General features: G+C 44.5%; 1 protein-coding gene across 1 annotated transcript; it reads right to left on the bottom strand.

Annotated features, from left to right (window-relative positions):
• Positions 1-3737: 3737 nt before the first annotated feature.
• Positions 3738-20411, bottom strand: SELENOO (selenoprotein O). Its single transcript, XM_064445893.1, has 9 exons — positions 19791-20411; positions 18150-18353; positions 17015-17195; positions 13481-13611; positions 12797-13077; positions 12290-12440; positions 9319-9504; positions 8091-8247; positions 3738-7397 (listed from the first exon to the last, which is right to left on the bottom strand). Exons 1-9 carry the CDS (start codon positions 20366-20368, stop codon positions 7203-7205), a joined length of 2064 nt encoding a protein of 687 aa, XP_064301963.1. The 5' UTR covers positions 20369-20411; the 3' UTR covers positions 3738-7202.
• Between the last annotated feature and the right edge of the window lie 437 nt (positions 20412-20848).

Below are 20848 nucleotides of genomic sequence, written 5' to 3'. Positions count from 1 at the left end.
AGACAGCCTTGACACCCTGCAAGGGCTGTTCGGCAACAGCCGCGTTATCAGCCCTGGCTGAGCTGCAAATCCAAAACACAGCCCCATACAGGCTGCTGTGGAGACAGTTAACTCCATCCTGTCCTGACACTGCACAAGGTAAAATTAATTTTGGTTTGGAAAAATACTGCTTGTTTAGAAGGGGCGGTTAGGAAATAACCGAGAATGACCTCACACTAGAAAAACTGATGTGTACTTTCAACATTGTGGCGTTATGTGAGCACTTCAATATAGAAATGGCTGCAGTCGCTCCTGCTTTCCTGCACAGTAAAACTTTTGAGCACAGTGACCTAGAAGTCATCCAGAAACATCTATAAATCAGAATTTTGATCCACACCCCGGCACTGGTCACTCCTAATTAAAGGTGGAAGGGTAAAAGACCCACAGCCAGCTCAGCTCCCAGCATAAGGGAGCTGGCAGAGGCAGCTGCAGGGCAATCCCTTCCTCATCTCCTTTTCCCTGGCTTCAGAGTCACTGGGGAGGGGATCTGCTATCTCTGCTTCTGGGGAGAAGTTAAAGGTGGAGGGAGCAGGTTGTTTTGTTTTGGTGCTGTTTTTTCTCCTATGGCTGGAGCGGACGGAGGGGAGAAGCCGGTTTACACGAGTGTTACAATACCAGTCTCACAAAAACAACATTTCAGTCCTGAGGTTTCCTGCCTGGCCGGCACCGGGGAAAGGCCGAGGGCCGGACGGCAGCGCCGGCCCAGCCAGCCAGCGTCCCCGCGCAGCTGCGCAGCCCACCGGGGCCCAGGAGGCAGAAGCTGCCTATGCCCAGCCACCACCGGTGCCCACAACATCAACCCACGCTCCTTTCATCGCTGTGCGCAGCTCGTGCGCCGCAACAGGGGGCTGCTGAGGGGTGGAAAACCTGCGCGGTCGCCAACCGGGCCTGGGAGCCAGCACGGCTTTGCCATCGTCAGCGAAATCACTTAATCCCTCAGTGCTTCGGGTTGTCCACCTGAAAAATGGTAACATCGTTTATCTTTCTTTGTAAAACCTTTCTTTTGAAAAATGGAAGCAAATACCATTTAAATATCAATTTGAACTATCTGTTGTTCTGTATTATTAAAATGTCAATTTTCTTAAATCAGCTCCAGGATAGAAGACGCATGACGTAAACTCTGTAGGTCAGCTTAGCCTACGAAAACTGTTTCTGCTTACACTTGCACAAAGTATCATTAAATCTCACCTCTGGGTTTACCTGCTGATTGCGCAGGCTGAGAAGAGCCCTGCGGCGCTACAGCACTGGCCTTGCCCAGCCAAAACAGCTGCAGGGGAGGAAAGGAACAGTGCAGACCTTCAGATGTTTTGCATGCCTTGGCTACGGAGCCAGATAAGCGTGACTTCTCCCCTCGGGTTTCTGCTCCCCTCTGAATTAGGCAGTTACTGTAAAAACTGAATGAGTCATTATTATGCACAGAAGAAAAAAAGGCAGTCTACAGTCAGGTCTGTCCAGAAGCTTATCACTACCCTCATGTCCTTTGATTTATATGCCACGGTACCTGCCCCAGGTCACAGGACAGCTCCATCCATCAGTTGTAAGGCTGGTTTTGGAGCGAGAGAGAACAGAGGTGCTAAAGGGGCAGGCAAGGAGGGAGGGCAAAACGCAGTTGAGAGCAAGTGAGAGCTGCGCTGCACCAAAAAAAAAAAGAAAACCAGCAAACCAAACCACCAAAAAACTTCCCACTGCAAACACATGAAGCATAAAGCCAAATGAAAAGATGTAACACAGGTCTCGGTTGCATTACTTAGAATATAGCCTTGACTGCGTGATCTTATATGAGATGTGACAGCATTGCAAAACCCTCCTGTTGGGTTTACATCCATTACCCTCCAGTATCGCCTGGCTCTGGAGGGGTAAGTGCAGGTTGTTGCCTCTCCCTGTCTCATACTGACTCTGGTCAGAGGTAAAGCTGCCCGAGTCCCACCCACATGTGCAATGGAGCTGAAGGGTCTGCTAAGAAAGGGTGTTGTGGCTGCCTGACATGATCTAGCACAACTGAGCAAACTGAGCGTGTGGTGGTGCGTGATCCAATGAAGGGTGCTGTGTGGAGATACACACTCAGATGTGGGAAGCATGGATCTGACAAAGTACACGCAGGATAACCGAGGCCAGAATTTGCTCCTTCAGAGGAGCCTGGGGGTTGCCTCGGCCCTTTGGTTGGATGCACTCCATGCAAAAGGACAAGCAGCAGGTTTGGCCTAAACCCGCTTCCATCACAGACAAATAAATTGAAATGCAGAACACCAGGAACAATCCTGTTCAACAGATACTTGGGAGTGCAGAGATTTACCCCAGATGAAGCATCCTGAGTAGCCATGTCTATTCAGGTTGGAAAGTGAGCTACATCGGAGCTGGGTGACACTCCAACACTACCTCAAGATGCTTGTCAACATTCCTAATTACTCATTATTTTTAGTATTACCTAAAAAGCAAGTAAGCTGAAGAATACCTCTACCTTCTCTACACTCTCCCAACAGCTGCTGTAGCCAGCAAGGCATTTCCCCTTAGCCTTCTCCTAAGGCTGAAGAAACCCAGCTCCCTCCACCTCTCCTACGTGCACCACGCAGTCTGTGCGACTCTGCCCAAAACCAGTTTTGGCTACATCATCACCAAGGTTCAGAACAAGTACACGCCACTGCTCATCTGGCTGCCTGGGCAAGTGTTTCTCCCCTTCAAACCCACATTTCTCCTTTCTCTTCCACCCCCCCCTCAGCCCCCACCATCAACACCACCAAGGAAAAGGCATTAGCTGTGCTAAAGGAAGGCATAAATAACCAAGTAATCCATTAAAATAGCTGCTGTAACATTAACAGGGAGCTGGTTCTGGTTTAAAGCCAAGTGTGGGACTACATAAACCCCTTGGCTCTGCCAACAACTTGCTGTGGAGTTAAGCGGAGAGTGATCCTCCCCAGTGAATTCCTTCCTGAGCCTCTGGGCCCTCACAGCTCGATGGGAAGTCCCCTGTACTCAGACTGCAGGAGTAAGAGGCTGCCCTAGATGCTGCAGAGCCTATGCACAGATTGCTAGATCCTGATACGCTTTTTCCTCAGGTGCAACTGGGCCACGTGCCAGGGCATCCACCTCATCCAACATGCTCTGTACTAGATGTTTTCTACTCCGAAGAGTTCCATTTTCTCTGATATCACTGAGCTCTTTGGAAAAAAAAATAAAAATCTGCTTAAACCACTCAATCCAGATTAAACCAACAAAACACATCTTCACTTTCTACCCAAAGGCCTATTTCTGTGAGCAGAGTTTAAAATCACATCCTGTATCTGTTGACATCAGATGGTGGGTTTTGCTCTTCCTTACATCACTGGAATTAAAGAGGTGTCAGCATATAGGTCTTACGGGCAAGTAATTAAGAGGGAGGATTCTCTTTGCAAAAAGGTTAGGGTCCTTACCTTGCTCCAAGCTACCACCAAAATCGCTGGCAAGGCAGGAGACCGCACCTGTGATAAGTCACTCCTCAGAAAACACTGCAAAAGTACAAACCAAGGTTTCTGTGACACAACCTGACCATCTGATGACATCAGATCATAGACTGATCTGTTCATGAGATAACGCATGATGTTACATCATCATCATGTGTTGATGACGACACAGAGCAAATACTTCTAAAGAAATGAAGTCTGCTAAACAGTATGGCTAACATCAAAACTTTCAGGAAATAGGCATGAACAAGAATACCAGAATTGCATTTTAAAATTTTTTTAATAAAAGAATCAAAGAAAGCCATAGCACTTGTTTGGGGAAAAAAACAACCCAAAACGAACAAACCCCAACCAACCAAAAACAACAAAAAACCCCAAAACAAACAAACAAAAAACCCCACAAGACATGCCAAAGTGAGAGCTGACAGTAAAACATTCCGCAAGTGTAGATAGATTTACAAGCCCATGAAGCACAGTTATGATGCGATTTTATGAAGTGATGAGAGAAGTCCTACTACGACGTGAGACTATCCAGAGATCCGTCTCCAAGAGCTTCTCCCTTCAGTTCTGTAACCTGGGTACCACTTGCTTTTATGCAAGGGTAGCTCAGGCTGTGTAGCCACAGACTAAGCCTAATCAAGTGTTTCCACAGAAAGCTGTTGATGTGAAGAGTCACCAATTCATTTTGAGCACAAGTCCACGGCTTTTATACAAGCAGAATATTTGACCAGTAAGAAATATTATTTTCAGGTTTACCTATTGCAAATACAAGCTGTAAAAAAATCAAGCAGCAATTTATGATTCAAGTATTTAGACTCCCAAATGTTATAAGCTGTATTCCCTTCTCTCTGAAGAACTGAGCTACGAGATAAAGTTCTTTCCTGGACAAAATCTGGTCTAATTATCCTGAACAACCTCCTGCTTCCACACTGCTCCAGGAACAAGAACAGAAGAAACTATCATCAGAGCCGAAACTATTATCTGCCTTTTGAAATAAGGGTGCTACAAAAGCACAAGCATTCCACTTGGCTTCTGATCATCACTCTTCTTCAAATACAGAGCACCGATATTATTGTATGCACTGGGAAACAGAGCAGTTGAATGTCAGCGCAGTTAGGCTGTGTGAATACCCTCTTCGTATTTCTACCAGTCCATGAACATACTGCATCAGTTACAAATATTACTTCACTGAGTGGCACACCAAAGCAGCCACACCAAGGGTCTGGAGTCATCATTTCAAGCTTTCTAGACCTCTTGCACTTGATCTATATGCGAGCAAAGAATGTATTTAGCGGGAAACGACACCACATTTTCACTCCTCACTGTTACATTCAACTTTCTTTTTAAGAATAAAATTGCTAGCAAATTATTTCAAAGTATCTCTGTCTCCATGCTTTTGGCTTTATAGGTGCAAAATAATTTATATCTTTAAACACAAACTAACTTGGAAGTTAATTCAACTTCTCCAATATGGAAACACACGGTTATATCATCATTCTCCTTCTCCATACCATTATTGATAGAGGTCTACTCAACCCCTCCAAATTAATATCAGAATACAGTTAAAAAGACTTGATCACTCAGGTGTGGTGTAAAATCATTACTTTTTAGACCATTCTGTTAAGACAAAAGCTTGGGCAGAGATCCTCCAAAGTGCTGTTCTCCTCTGCATCCCAAAAGGAAAGATATGAATTGAGAAAAAACAAAATCAGCGCAGAGGTGTGTGCATCAGCTGGGAGCAACTTCTCCCCTCTGTTACTCCCTTCTGGACCAGGCACAGCATAAGAGACCACTGCAAATTTGCCAGGGGGTATATTTGAAGTGCCTTTCAAATTGCCAGCAGACCTCCCCTCCCGCCCCTCCCCTGGTGCGGTCCTTTTTACCCAGCACTGACTTTCTGTTAAAGTTTCCATTGAACAGTTTGGTTCCAGTACTGCCAAGTTCAGAGGAACGATAATCCCCAGTGACAAACTCCTACAAAAACGGCTTATCTCTAGACGACGACTGGCTGCACCCGCTAGCATTACTCGTTGCCCACTTCTTCAAGGCACTTCCTCTTTCAACTACACCGTTCTTCCACAGCCGAGGCAAATACACCTTCAAGTCTGTCCTTTTCTGAACGGACCCCAAAACGTCACAGGAAGTGCCAGGTTTGTCAGATGTTCCAGTTTGTCACAAATCATTGTTCTGTATCAGTCCCTCCAGTTCGAAGGCGAGACAGAATGATGTTTACATTCAAAGCATCACCTATTTACCGTGCCAGCAGGAGGACAGGTTGATTAGTGGTACAGATGGATAAGCAGTAGCCCAACTGTTCTCTCTGGTTTTTGATAGCTTGTATTTTGAGGAAGACTTAAAAGAGCACAATTCAACCTGAGCGAACACCAAGCTTGCACAGGGGTGGAGGAAGAATTTACTAGGATACACTTAAACTCACAGTGTAAGACGGTAGTCACTTTGGAAAAGAGAAACCTTTGCATTAAACCAAAATTTTCCCAAGATTTCAGGTATCTGAACCAGTAATAGAGTCTTTTAGAAAGAAATTCAGAAAGTTAAGTAATAACTAATGTAAGGAACAACTTTTTTTGCTCATGTGGCAATAATGGCAACCAACTTTCCCCTGAAACCTCAACTAAAACACTATCTATAAGTAACCCGAAAGCAAGTGAGCTCCCGTCCTCCTCCCATATCCTCTATAAGCTTTCACACAAGCTCAAACAGCACGTTTCCTGAACAGCAACTTTCAGCGCAAAGCTTTTCAAAGACCATGGAAGCAAACAAAGTGGTACAGCCCGGAGTGGGAATGGAGGACTCCCACTGACCCTGCCTGCACGCTTCTCGGACAAGGAGACTCTGAAGAGCACACAGACAGACAGTGAACCTGGATTTGAGTTCTGGGGTAGTTCAAGGTTCACGCTAATTTGGCTAACTGACCTTGCCCAAGCCAATTGGCTTACAAACTGCACACATGATTTTAGTAAATATTTACACATGTTGTATGCAAATATACTGAACCTGAAGAAACTTTACCACCATGATTTTCAAGTGCAAATATAGACATAGTCTCCCTTAATTCTGCTCCTACTGTGTTTAAAAAACAACAAACAACAAACAACAAAAACTAAAACCAAAACCAAACCCATTACATTCAGTTGCTCCCCCCAAACCCTAGCCTGCACAAATTCTCTAAAAATAAATATCAATCTGAAGGTTCACAAGAAATTAACTACTTAATTAAATGAAACATAGCTTAAAACAAGCAACGGTGAATCTATTCCTCCATTAAAGAGGACTAGAAGTCCCTGCATAGAGAAAGCAGTAAATAAATGTTAGAAGTACTATTAGTTAAGACATCAGACAAAAACAGATCAGATTCCTGACTTGCTATTTTTGTCTTCACGTAACACCTCCATTTGGATGTTCGAAATTCAGCCTGCCTCAACGTAAAATATTGCTTTCTACTTGCAATGCGGTATGAATAAAGGAAGGACTTTCAGTCTCAAAACATTTAAATTACTGATGTTTACAGACTATCAATTGCCATTCGTTTGTTCTGCTGACCCATGATTGCTTCAAATGACACACAGCTGAAGACCGCTGCAGACGCATCCAAATGTAGGGCTGTTTCAATAACTTAATAGCACTTTGATGTTTGCCTTGCTGAATTCTTCACTGCTGAAGGAGGATCAGAGTCTTCAGTTCACAGCAAGAAATAAAACAAGGCAGTTATGAAGATCATGTAACGCAGAGCTCCGAAGCCCACAGTGGAGGTTTACTGCAATATGGTAGTCTGCTTCTGGTCTCTTGAGCACAAGCAGCTGCTGTAGCAGTTGCCCCCTCCTCTTCAGTATCTTCCTGTACCTCCCTGAAGCCTTCGGCTTCCTGGAATGGATTCTCCAAGAGTTTCAGGACATTTCTTACCTAGACAGAAAAGACAGCATGGTTATCAGAATTTAGGAAGTGAAGGCAAAACAATGTAGAGAAGAACCTCACACCAGATAATGATTGAGTATATTGTATTTAATACACAAACTCCAGACAAGCCAATATGAAACACATGAACAGTATGCATATCAAGTAAGCTGAAAACTGTAAAATTGTAACTGGCTGAGTTTGTATCTGTAGAGAACTCAAGCTCAAGTAACTTGAAATGCAAGTCTGAAATACAAGTTCATATGTCGTTTCTCAAAATAAATTAATTTTCCCAAATTATGCATGTAACAATCCACATACTGAACTCCACAGGTGAAAGCCATATGTTTTAAAAGATAACACTTAGCACAGCAAAGACCAAGTACAAATTAATCCCCACCTGCCTCCCAAGGTAAACGCCATTCTGAAGACAGTAAAAGCAGGGGTAAACATCTTGTCCTGGGATCAGCCTACAAAAGCTGGTTCAGATTCAGTTTTTTCAATTCCTTTCTTTGTTCTGCAGTCATTAAAATCCTCAAAACAGTTCCCTCAAAAATAATACGGACCTTTGGAACAGTAAATTCCTAATCCCCTTACTGCCTGAGATGGCAGAATGAATCTTGCCCAGCGTAACGTCGGTCATCAACAGCCCCAGTACACATCCATGCAAACCTAGAGAGGTGTTATGTAGCAACAGCATACCTCTGAGAAATCCCCATTTTCAGCTGCTTCTATGGCATTCTGGGCAATATAATTTCTCAAGATGTATTTTGGATTGTTTGAATTCATGACCTTCACACGCTCAGTATTCCAGGCATCAGCATCACTGACACTCTCTGTTTCTTTTTGCAAACGGACTCTGAAATTAAGCAAGTGAAAGCAACTGGTTTGGTTCAAGAATCACATGTTAAAGTTGACCTGTTTCCTTGCCTTGAGATCCTTAGCTTGCAGTTCTTAATATTATGTCACCTATAATGGTCTCAGTTTATAAAATCCAGCACAACAGATTACAATACACTACTTCATTTAAAAACAGCATTACAGACCATCAGCAGGTCCTAATGAGGCCTGAGGAAGCAGCACACCTTGCATATTCTCTGAACAGTCACATTGTGACGCTGGTGCACGGTCTGTCCTGCACTGCTCTGCAAAAACCTTCACTTCAGAACATGGCTTAAGTATTTCTACAGTTGTTTATTGGTTAAAGCTTTCGATGTTCTGCTGAAAGTAAAGGGATACAACACAGCTGAGGCAGTCTGATCTACCCGTTAGCGGGAATACTTGCTAAAGCTCTGAGCCCTGCTGGAGAACAAAATCACAGCCAGCCAGCTGAGGAAAGGAGTCCTCACCTAATCCATACAGAAGGAACTGCTAATGCTCTACCAAGGGGTTTTCTTTATAGAAAATCTCCTGCTAGCACTGATTTTTAGGATTTTAAGTTATGCCTGTTGGAATAGTCCGGACATTTTTTTTGGCCGTGACTTCTCACAGCTACTCTTTGATTAAGAACACTTCTACTTGCTTTCTGTATTAACACATAGATTTTTCTTTCAGAAAAAAAGTAAAATTATAAAGTGCTTAGAGACCAGTCAACTGTAGTTACTGAGCACTTGATAGCTCACAGCCAAAATTAGTCTCTGCTAGAATCAACATCAACATTCCTGAAGCACTTTTAATACTAGATTTGATGCAAGGTGATTTCTATACCCTACCCCTCCCCAAAATCTAGTAAACAAAATACACAGATGCCCTTGAACTTGCACAGCACCACGGATACTGATCTCGTAGTTAATATTCTGAGCTGCATGCCCCCCGTCCCTCCCAACCTACATGCTTTGAGACAGGGTGTCTTTTCTTTCGTGAGACAGGCACACTGCGCTCAAGTAAAACGCAGCACAAGTATACTGCTCTGAATACTGAGAAACCTTACCTGTATTTCTCCAGCCATTCTTTCCAGTGTCTTTTATTTCTGCTGAGTAAATCAGCTGCTGTTAACTGCTGCAGTTTAGAGAATTGCTCGATACGTTCTAATTCTTTATTTATATTAGCTTTTGTTCCAATTAATGCAAACAGCTGAGGATTAGACTGAGCCAGCATGAGCATCATTGACAGTTGTCTGGGAACAAAGAGGAACAAACACATTAGATATTGAAGTTCAGCTGCCTGTCAAGAACCATCTTTTTGCAACCACAAAGCAGGTATAAAAACATTCACAATAACCTATGATCTCACTAGAGAAGTTAAATAACAGTACTTTATAATTAAAAGAACAAATTTATAACAAATTATGCTAATTTTACTGCTCCTTCCCTCTTCTTCCGTGCGTTTAATTCACATTCCTGCGGTACATAAATTGCAGACAGTTGGTTTTCAGAATTATCAATTGGGTTTAGATGTGCAATTCTCATCAAAACACTCTTGGAACTTTGAAAGGAAATTGGAATGAGGAATATGATTTTACTTAGGTATCAATACAATACATAGGGTTTGGGTTTTTTTTAATTTCTTTTCCTAACATTAATACTGTAACAGCATGCAGAATAAGGATCTAACATGTACTAATCTTACCAGTATTAAGAAAAACTAAAATAATATGGGAAAGATTCTTCATTTAAGTCATATGAGAGAGCAGTTTGTCTATATTTTGGTTTTGTCTTTTTTTTCTTTTAAGCTAGCCAGTCTAAGTCACAGAATGAGAACTGCTTTGTGGTAATAATTTCCTAACAGCATCCAGGTTGTTTTGCTGCAAGCTTGACTAGGACCGTGTCTTTTTATATTTGACTGTGTCAGCTGATGCTGTACAACAGCTTGTCATGGTTTTAGCTGGGATAGAGTTAATTTTCTTCACTCTAGCTGGCACAGTGCTGTGCTTTGAACTTAGCATGGAAAAAAAAACGTTGAGATAACACACAGATGTTTTGGGCTGTTGCTGGGTAGTGCTTGTACTAGTCAAGGACTTTTCCAGCTTCCCATGCTCTGCTGGGTGCACAAGAAGCTGGGAGGGGAGGGGGCACAGCTGAGAGCGCGGATTCAAACTGACCAAAGGGATATTCCATATCATGTAACGTCATGCCCAGTGTGTTACCTGGGAGGGGCTGGCCGGGGGAGGGAGGCAGCAATCGCGGCTCAGGGACCGGCAGCGTTGGTTGGCGGGTGGTGAGCGGTTGTATTGTTTGTGTTTCTGTGGTTTTTCTCCCTTTTTTTCCCCCTTTCCCTTCCTTTTCCATTTTATTATATTAACATTATTGTCATTATTATCATAATCATTATTATTACTTTGTTGTAATCATTAAACTGTGCTTATCTCAACCCACAAGTTCTTTTGCTCGTCCGATTCTCTTCCCCATCCCACAGGGGTGGGGGGGGGAGCGAGTGAGCGGCTGCGTGGTGTTCAGTTGCCAGGTGAGGCTGAACCATGACACAGCTTCACCTTATTTTCGATACCATACAGCTAACTTTTGTATTTCCTGGATTAATAATTGCACTACAGCAAAAGGTAAAACAAAAAGACCCAAAGAATATAAGTTGCAGAATATCAAAATACACTATTTTTATTTCCTTCTGTGAATGCATTTATAAACAAAGGATAAAAGAAACATTATTCCCTGACCTCAAAACACACAACTCATTATATCAGATTGTATTTTCCTACTTCTAATAAGCAGAGATAAGCTAGGTGCTTTGATTTTTGAATTTATATAAAGTACTATCCAAACCTGATTTACACACCTGACTTGCCCAGCTCTATGATATCTAAGTGGTGTGATAAAAATCAGTTTAGCAGTCACTTTAACACAGTACTATGCCCTTCCAAAGCTTCACATCCATATAATGATGATTTACAGCTACTTTTCATGTTCCTCTAAGCCTGAATGTAATGTTTAAAAAAAAAAATTGTCTCATCTGTCACTTGAGTGATCTCCATATTGCATGGTACCTGTTTACAATTTTAAAGTAGCTGAAACCTGGAACTTAATTAAATAAGCAGTATCCACCACCTTAATTTAGTTCCCTTTCATTTCAGTGTATCATCACTAAAACTTAAGTAACCAGTAGTAACTCCAAAATGATAAATGACTACAGCCAACCACCCTGGCATAACACCAAACTTGTTCATACAAGTTTCACACCAGTCCATCTTCTCAACTCCCTGCTTTCTCCAAGTTAACTGCAATGTCAACACATAGAAAAAGCTGAAGAATTCTGCAGGCGCATTACCTTCCTGGAATACTCATTAAACAGGAGGGACAACTCAACCCAAAATATCCCCACTTTAATTTTTTCCCCTCATCTGGGAAGATGCTAGAAAAAACCTAACAAATTAATGACTTATTCACTGTTTTCTATGGCTCCAAAACGTGAAAAGGTGCCGCAATCACTGTTATAAGCAGCAGTTGAACAAAACTTACTATTTCTCCATGCTCAGAGCAGCTGGGCTGCAGAACATAACCCACCAAATGGGACAGCATCACACAGGTCTCAGAGCCTGAAGTATGCATTTAGGCTATACTTAGCCCAGAACATTGCGATTATTTGCTGCCGGAACATTGGCAGAACATAGTAAATCCATTTCTTCTATAAAATATTTCTGTATCACTTCACTATCTGGCACTGTCATCGCCTTAGTCAGCGGAGACAGTGGAGATTAAAAAAAAAAAAAAAAGAGGGGCCAACCAAAAGCTCAGACAATGTTAGCCCAAGAGCCAATTGCTGCAAGTCACTGCTGAGCATTCATCAGTCACAAAATACACAAGAATTTGCACTGCTGTACATCATGATGCATCTACTTAACAGTGAAATTTCCAAATTTAGCCCAATATTACATAGCATGCAGAGTTCATTATGGTTATGATGAAACTAAAAGCACAGGCCAAAGGCATTTAAGTAAGAAAGAGTATTACCTTGGATCCATCTGTGGTTTGAAAGCAACTTTCAGTTCTTCCACAGAAGCACACTGACTTGTGAGCTTGTCTAAGAAATCTTCCAATTCTGAAGGATCAGAGTCTACAGAGAATGAGCTCAGCAAGTAGAAAATATTTGTGAAGTCTCCACCTGAAAAAGTGAGTTCTGTGAGTAATGCAACTAATAAATCAGCAGGAAAACAAGTCCCATACCTCCTTCCTAAAACACACACACACACCCCCCTCCCCTGCAGCAGTACAGGTCACTGCTCTGAAGGGGCAAATAAACCACTCATTCAGTGAGGGTGCAAATGTGAGACAGGGGAGTCCTGTATAAGACAACATTCACAAGAAAGTAACTGGTTTTTCAGTCTTTTCTTCTCTCAGATGACAACATACTTGTGCAAGACTGCTTTCTTGTAAAGTCATGACAAAAAACTACATTTTTGTTTGACTGTAAGATACTGATGGGCTATTAAATAATAACTTGCTGTGCTTCTCACCAACCTGTGAGATGCATGGTTTCAAGGAGTTCAGACACGAGCTTACTATCTTCTTCTAATTCCAGCTGGATTAAGCCTAATTTCCTCCTCATCTTCCATAAATAATGTTTCTCAAATTCTGCATCATATTCCTCTTCCAGGATGAGCTCACTTATTTCCAAGGGCAGTTCTGGAACTAGGGCTTCAGCAAGTTTCCCCAGGTTCCACTTGCATATCTCTGGCTGCTTGTTGTAAGCATAGCGCCCTGTATTATCAGAACCATTGCAAATGTGCTCAGGGTCATATCTACAAATGAAGAAATAGTTAGCATTCTTCTAGTTATCTGGACACCAATACCATGAGAAGTATTATTTTTATTAGTTTAGGTTCCCCTAGGAAACTAAAAAATTTGAAAGGGAACACTCCTCGATTCTCTTCCCAGAGTTACCTCACTGGAGGTTTTCCTGCCCTCTCAAGCACTGACAAACAGGCTACGAGAGGAGTTTAAGCGTTAGAGATGATGTGTATACAGTTCAAAAGAAGTTGCAAAGAGGAACTATAGCACAACTAGAACTAACTTATACTACTTTGCCACAAAGAGGGCTCATAAATCTACTTTAGAGTTAAAATATTAACACAGTCGTGAACATCAGGATTGTTCTACATAGCAAATACATATGCTCATTTCAAGTAATTATGCCACACTAACCTGTCCATAAATCCAAAAGGGCCGTAGTCGATGGTTAGTCCAACTATGCTCATATTATCTGTATTCAGCACGCCATGGCAAAACCCGACACATTGCCATTCAGCAACCAATCTTGCTGTCCGTTTTGTTATCTAAAAGATATTTTTTAATTTTTCAACACACTGTATTTCCAATACATTCCTGTGTTTCCACGCATTTCCTAGTCTGAACTGATGTTTCTAGAGCTCTGATGGAAGCAGACTCTGGCAGCATGCCACATCCACAAATATCTTAAGGACAGCTTGCCTCTCTCCTGTTAGTAACTGCCCTGTTTCTCAGTCTCCCATTTCTGTTTGCCTCCTCTTCTTTCCTTCCATGCTTGACTTGCAGGTCATCTGGACAGCTTTAAAACATACTGGAGATGGAATGCTGGAATAAGGGAAACTGTTTGACACCAGCCTTGCGTACAATTCTAGTCATTATAGAAATATATTCTTTTGCTTACTACTAGTTTTAAAGACCCTTTAACTACAGGCATGAGAAAATGTAAGCAAAGTCTAAGAAGTAAAATTAACTATATGCAACAAAGCCCAATGTAAAGTTAGTCTTTTGGTTTACCTGGTATTGTAGGAGTGATGTACACAAAAAAAAAATTATTCCCTGCTAACAAGTTTTAGCAGTGATAAGCACCTCCCTCAATTTGCTGAGAGGGGAAAAAAGCTACAAGGTTAAGTAAAAATATTCCAGGAACGGCAATTTTACTTAAATTCAATTCTTTGCCAAATGCATGCTTCATCAGAGTTTTTCTGTTGCTTAAATGAGAGTTATTGTTGTGGAATCCTTGACTGCAATCACTGCATGTGCCTCATTCTTTAAATAAATAGTTTAATATTTTAAAATAGTTCTAGTTTTTTAACTAAATTAGCCCACCTGTCAACTACAACTAGATATGCCCTATGAAACCTTGCCCTGGGATAATATGGTAAAAACCACAAATGACACAGAAGATTTTGGTTCACCTTGAGATCCCATGCTTCTAGTTTTTACAATATTCTCACATTAGGGACTCTACCTGTTTTCTCTGAACGCTGCTTCACGGAGCAGTGGACAGTCAGCTACACGTGTCCAAAACTGATTACTGGCATGCTATAAACCAGTAAGGGAGACACACCCTGTGTGATGGCTCTGTGCCAGGGAGAGGGTAAAACCTAAAAATAAAAAATTTCCCAGCCGCCAGGGTTAGGATGAAAGCACACCAGCAGCAAGGCAGCTTATGACTGCTGGAGGTCTTTGTATGATGGCATCACACACTGCCAGTGTTCTGGTAAAAAAGAAATCCTGCTAATGAGAACACCTGACACCAATTAAAGCTTGAGCGCCACTCAAAGATGGGTATATTGATTAGAAAGAGATGACTTTGCACTCACTTTGACCGTTTTTCTTTTTGATCATGTTTCTCTACTGCTAGCCATGCTAGAAAACAAGTATGGTGCATATATAAATAAGAGCACTATCTCAAGGACATGCTCATTTAAACAACACCTACAAATTATCTGAAAAGTACAGATAATGGTGTTTGCTTCCTAGACAGTGCTGCCAAATGCAATCATTTGTACTTTTTTTCCTCCATTTCTTCCACAGTGCAAAAAGAAAGACAAAACACAGGAGACTTGAGCTAGCAGCACTTCCCCACTATAGAAAAATATGGACGTTTGTCAAATTAGGTAAGGGACTGGGGTGCTTTTCAGGTGGAGAAAGGTGTGGAAAGTCTCCACTAAGGAGGCAGGAAAACATGAAGAGGCAACGCTAGCACAGGCATGGAGCGCAGACAGGCATGGGCAGAAGCACAACGAACACACAACGATATGGAGACACAGGCAATAAAGGGAGGGTGTCAGGATGGGGGGAGGAAACCAGTAGTAACTGGACCAGGAAAAACTGCCGAAAGCAGAAAGAAGCAGGACTGGACACACACAGACGGCCACAAACATCCCCAAGTCCCATGACTTTTCTGCCATCAGAAAGTGAACATGCCATCAACTACAGAGCTGGGCACGCACGTGGTGGGTGACAAGCCTCAATTCTCCTCATCAGCTCCAATCATTCAAATGCAAAAGGCCTGTCCAGTGAAGTTAAACTCTTCAGCACCCAGCAGTGGACCAAGCCACAGCTTGCTTTTGAAGAACGAATGCAAGTATGCACAGGCTGCGTTAAAGCGAAAAACCCCCCAAAACCCCAAACCCCCACCAACCCAAAAAACAAACCACACCAAACAAAAAAGCCCAAAACAAAAAACCTCCCAGAAATTAAAACCCCACAGAATTTAGAGAATGTCAGATTTTAAGCCTGCCTTTTGGCCTCTCATTGGTCTGTTCTGAACATGCATCACGTTGCAGCCATTCCCTCAGTCCCTACCAGATCATTTCAGGTTTCAAAGCACCACAACTGCTTTTACGTAGACTAGCCAAGTGTATTAGACTGTGGTTTTTTTTTAATTATTCTGTTTACTGGCTAGCTATAACATTCTTATTTGGGCTGTAACATGATTTGAATTTAAGGTGATCCAAATAGGAGCCTTTATTATAGTTCTCCAGTAATATCAAACTGGATCCCTTCTGCAAGGGTAGCATTCCTATACACTAATCACTAAAACACAAAGAGAGGCTTCTTATTCCCTTACCCCAAACGCCTCCTTTGCTCACTGAGACAAAGGAACATAGTAACAGAAATTCAATGTCAAGAATAGCAATGCAATACCAAGAGTGCGGCAAAAGGTGTATTCAGGAGATAAAGTGTATGTACAATTAATTTACGTATGTTTTACTTCAAAGAGAAATATAGCAATTCTACATTTCCTAATGTTATAGTTCTCATTTTTATTATGGATCTCCAGTAATTGTTAAGGTCTAAATTGATACAGTAATTGAAAACAGGTTCAAAATGGGTCTCTGAGAAATTGCCCAGCCTCTCCTCTGAGCCACTGCAGAATGACCTGATACAACACCATATCTAAGCCATATTTATCTCACGGTGCCTTACCATCCCCAAAGTTGAAAGTTTTGCAACTTCCTCGCAGTGCTGGACTGCCTTTAAAAACTTCAATTCTAAAGCCTGAAGTTGAAGCGATTTGCAGTCAACTTTCCTGTTTGTAATTTGGGAAATGAGAGAGGAAGTGACTCAAAGTTCTCTCTGTTTTACAAGATGATGCTTTGCAAGTGACGTCTTGGCAGCATGAACTCATCACCTGACAGTCAGGGCCAGAATTCCCCCTTGCAGTCTAAGACACTCTCAGCAAATGGAGACAAGCCTTGGGAAGCTCTCCCAGGGCACAGAAATCATGATTTACTGTTGAAAGGTTAAGCCGCTTTCATTGGTTTGTTAAACATCAACAATGCTTTCATAGATAAGCAGTTCTGTTAAGAGCGTTTTCTTCAAAGAATAGTTCAGGCAATTGGAAAATACAAGTTGTTAACTGACTCCAGCCATCTGTGCTCACAGATGAAGTTCCTAGAGCTGAACACTATAGATTTATGAAGAGAGTCTGATCTTTCTTACCTCTTTGAAGAAAGCGGCATTCCTCTGAATACTGTTGTCTGAATAAGCCTCCTGGATTTCCGGATAGAAGGTGCTGATCACATAATCAAGCATCTGTATTCGAATATCATTTCGGTTAACACTGGGACCCTTGCGTCCTGTGTATTCATCAGTAGGTTTAAAAATTTCAAAAGAACCAAATCTGTTTTAAAATAATGAAAACATGTTTTAGTATTATCTGGTACTATTAACTTCATCTGATGTTTCAGGTAGTAAAAACATTTACTGTTGTTACAATAACACCACATCATCCTTGAGTTTAACACCAATCCTCCAACTGACTGAGAGAAAAGACCTGCAAGATTCCTACACTGAACCTAGTGAGGCTCAGTGACTTAACGCAAGGAAGCACATACGTCCACGTCTAACTGAACTCGCAGATCAAGACCCGAGCCAATACTGGAGACCAGCTCATCAAGGTTTCTTACAGCCACTTCTTCAGAAGAATTCTTATCCTGACTAAATGTGCAGGAATAGGACTTACTTAAAATGCTAGACTGTACATCAAGCACATAAGATTTTTTCACGCATATACGTATACATGCACGGAGGCATGCATACATATATACACCTACATATGCATGCACATATTCTTTATGCCTCATCTTCCTCCAATATTGTTACCTTACATGAAGCAACGTAACTTCCTGAATCTCCTAACGTTTTGTGTCAGGGCAGGAACCTCGTACACTTCTCAGACAGAGAAAGTACACCCAAACACTGACAGTACTACATTAGAACAGCTTTGGAATTAAGGGTACAGCTATAAACCACCACTACTACCAACATCAGAAAAAAACCCACATATTCTGTGCAGGCATAAACATGAAATATCTCTTCTGAGGTCTGCAGAACACAGTTCTTCTTTCTACCAGGCCAGCATCCTTTGTGTTTGTCTGCGTGCAAAGACACCAGCTCATCCCATCCACTGGGCAAGAGGAACGGCTTCCTACAGCCTGACAAAAATAGTTCCATGCCTCCAGAACAAGCAACACGCAAATAGTGCTGTTACGGTAATACACTTAAAAAGGTATTTTAAGAGACTGCTGTGCATGGCTTTAAAAGAATAAAAAACCCAACTGAAACAGCCTTCTACCTTATAAACGTAGAAGCTATTCTCAGAACAACTGTACACCTTTCACTTTTTGGATTCCCATCATAAAATATGTCACGGATGACTTTTGAGTCAGATGTCACACACGTTCCAGCCCTCGTTGTTGGTATTCCTAGGTGAAACATAGCCTCGCTGCACAGGAACTCCCGTATGCTCGACCGCAGGACTTTCCGACCGTCAGCTTGTCTGCAACAAGAAGACACGGACAGCGTTGAGGCTATGAAGGCAGGATCTCCTGTCTCCCCCCTTGGCAGCGGAGGAACAAAAGCCTAGAAGTGAGGTGCTCTGTCCACAGTCACAGAGCAAAGTAGTGGCAGATCTGTGAAGAAAAGATGGACCTTCAAAGTTCTGTTAAAGCTCGATTAGACGGACACAACACACTTGCAACGAAGACAACACATAACAGAAGAAAATACACCTTCCAGTTACAGATACCCCTTCTAAGCATGAACACTGTTGTTTTTATTGATGCAATAGGGTCTTTCAAAGAAATTTAAAAATTCTAGATGGGTATAGCTATTTTATTATGTAATAAGTCACTAGTTTCCTCTTAATAAAATGGCTATTGTCATACCTTGGGAAAAATAATAGTATTTTGGATCTCTCTAGGTAAATAAAGTAGAAATGGGGTGTTTAATCTAGGCATGCATAGCAGTTGCATTAAAAAAAACCCTCAACAGACAGCAAATAGCAAACTAGCTTATTTAACAGATACCGAGTGAATGGAGCAGGCGCGGGTGGTTCTCAGCCCACACTCCCAGCACGTCAGGAGCCACAGGCACACAGGAGAGCCGCACAGGGCAGACCTAGAACACTACCACCACATCTGGGATTTTCACTGTGATTTCCTTAACCTTCACAGACCTGGAAGAGGCCTTCAGAGTGCCACATGTTTGAAACTAAGGTGTTACCGAGCCTGTGCGCTGCTGGAACACAAAATATAGGAAATGCAACTGGGGAAAATAACCTGAAAGATTTAAAGTGGTGCAGGCTAAACTGACTAATGACGATATCCATCCCTTGCAGGAATTTGGTCAACGTGCCACTTTTGGGGCTTTACCACTGTTCCCTCCCACAGCCAGGAAGGACATAGGAAAGGCACTGCTGGCAGAGGGACCAGCAGGACACACCACCCAAACACCCCCATTTTAAGCACCCCTTGCGTGGGCCATAGGGCAGGAGGGCAGCACGCTGCCCTCCCCGCTTCCATCCCGGTCTGCATCCTCCTAAAGGGGAAAAGCCTCTGAGGAGGGTAACCGGGGTCAGCAGTAACGTACCACCTGAAGGAAACGCAATTACACCCTTATTTTCTAGAGGAATATTTTGCCGCCTTCTGGTTTGGCATTTAGGCGTTACGCCTGCTGGAGCGAAGATAAAAACAACCAAACCAAACCACGAGGGGTCAAGGGATGGCCCCTGCCTCGGGGACCGCTCCTCAGCACGAACCAGCCGGCGCAGCGCCCCGCCAGCGCCGTGGGCGGGCAGGGGAGCCCGTCCCGCCGCCCCGCACGGCCAGCTCGCCACGCAGGGGGGGCTTCGCGCGGGGGGTAGGGGTACCGCTCCTCCAAAACGGAGCTTCCCCGCGCCGCCCCGCCCCCGCTCCCCGCCCCGGCCGGCCCTTACCGGGAGAAGGGGGTGAGGCCGGCGCCCTTGAGCTGGATCTCCCAGCGCTCGCCCCCCGGGCCCAGCACCTCGCCCAGGTACATGGCGGCGCCGTCGCCCAGCTGCCCCGCGAAGCTGCCGAACTGGTGGCCGCAGTAGCAGTGCGCCGCGGGCTCCGAGCCCGCCAGCAGCCGGTTCCCGCTGAAGTACAGCGCCGCCTCGGCCTCCGCCGCCTCCGGATCGGCCGCCGGCGCCTCCAGCCCCAGCAGCGCCAGCGCCGGCAGCGACATGGCCACCAGCCGCGGGTTCTGCAGCGGGCTGGGGCGCACCCGGCAGAAGCAGGCGCCGGGCACGGCCCGCGGCCCGCCCTCCTCCGAGGCGTCCACCGGCAGCGAGCGCAGCGCCAGGTTGTCAAAGCGCAGCGCGCCCAACCAGCCCCCGCCGCCCGCCTGCGCGCCGCCCTCGGGGCCGCCGGGCCGCGCCGGGAGCGCGGCGGGCTGCTGCATGGCGGCGCCGGGGCAGCCCAGCCGGCCCGGGCCCGCCGCTGGCTGCGGCGGCAGCAGCAGGAAGCGGCGAGCGCTGCGCAGCGCCGCGGCCATCCGCCCCTGCCGGCGGGGCGACGGCGACAGAGCCCCGCCCGCGGGGGGGACGTCCCATCCGCCGGCCGGCCGGCGAGGGCGGAGCGGCGCTCGGTCCGGCGGGCTGTCGGGGGGCGGCGGGTCACCGGGAGCGCGGAGGTGGGGCGGGTGGATAAGAGCCGTCCCTGCGGCGCAGGCTCAGCCCGCTCGGAGGCATCGCCAGGGGCCGCTGGCTAGAGCCGCCGGCAGGTCCCGGGCCTGGGCGGGGGCGCCGCCGCTTTGCTGGTGCCCTGGTGTCGCCCCCGTTAGTCGGCGGACGGTGCGTTTGCATCAGGTGCGCCTCAGGCCTGCAGAGGGAAAGCCCCGGGGGGCGGCACGGCTGGGCTTAAGTGAAGATGTCCTGGCTAACGAGGGGAGGGAAACCGAAGGACAAGGAGGATCCGGAAAGCAAGCTGAGGCAGGAGGAGAGGGGTCTGCTGGTGCAGGCCATGCTGGAGCACG

The sequence above is a fragment of the Phalacrocorax carbo genome, chromosome 1 (genome assembly GCF_963921805.1).
Source record: "Phalacrocorax carbo chromosome 1, bPhaCar2.1, whole genome shotgun sequence".
Taxonomy (NCBI): Eukaryota; Metazoa; Chordata; class Aves; order Suliformes; family Phalacrocoracidae; genus Phalacrocorax; species Phalacrocorax carbo.
The sequence above is the reverse complement of the archived record's forward strand: the minus strand, read 5'-3'. Positions and strand labels throughout refer to the sequence as shown.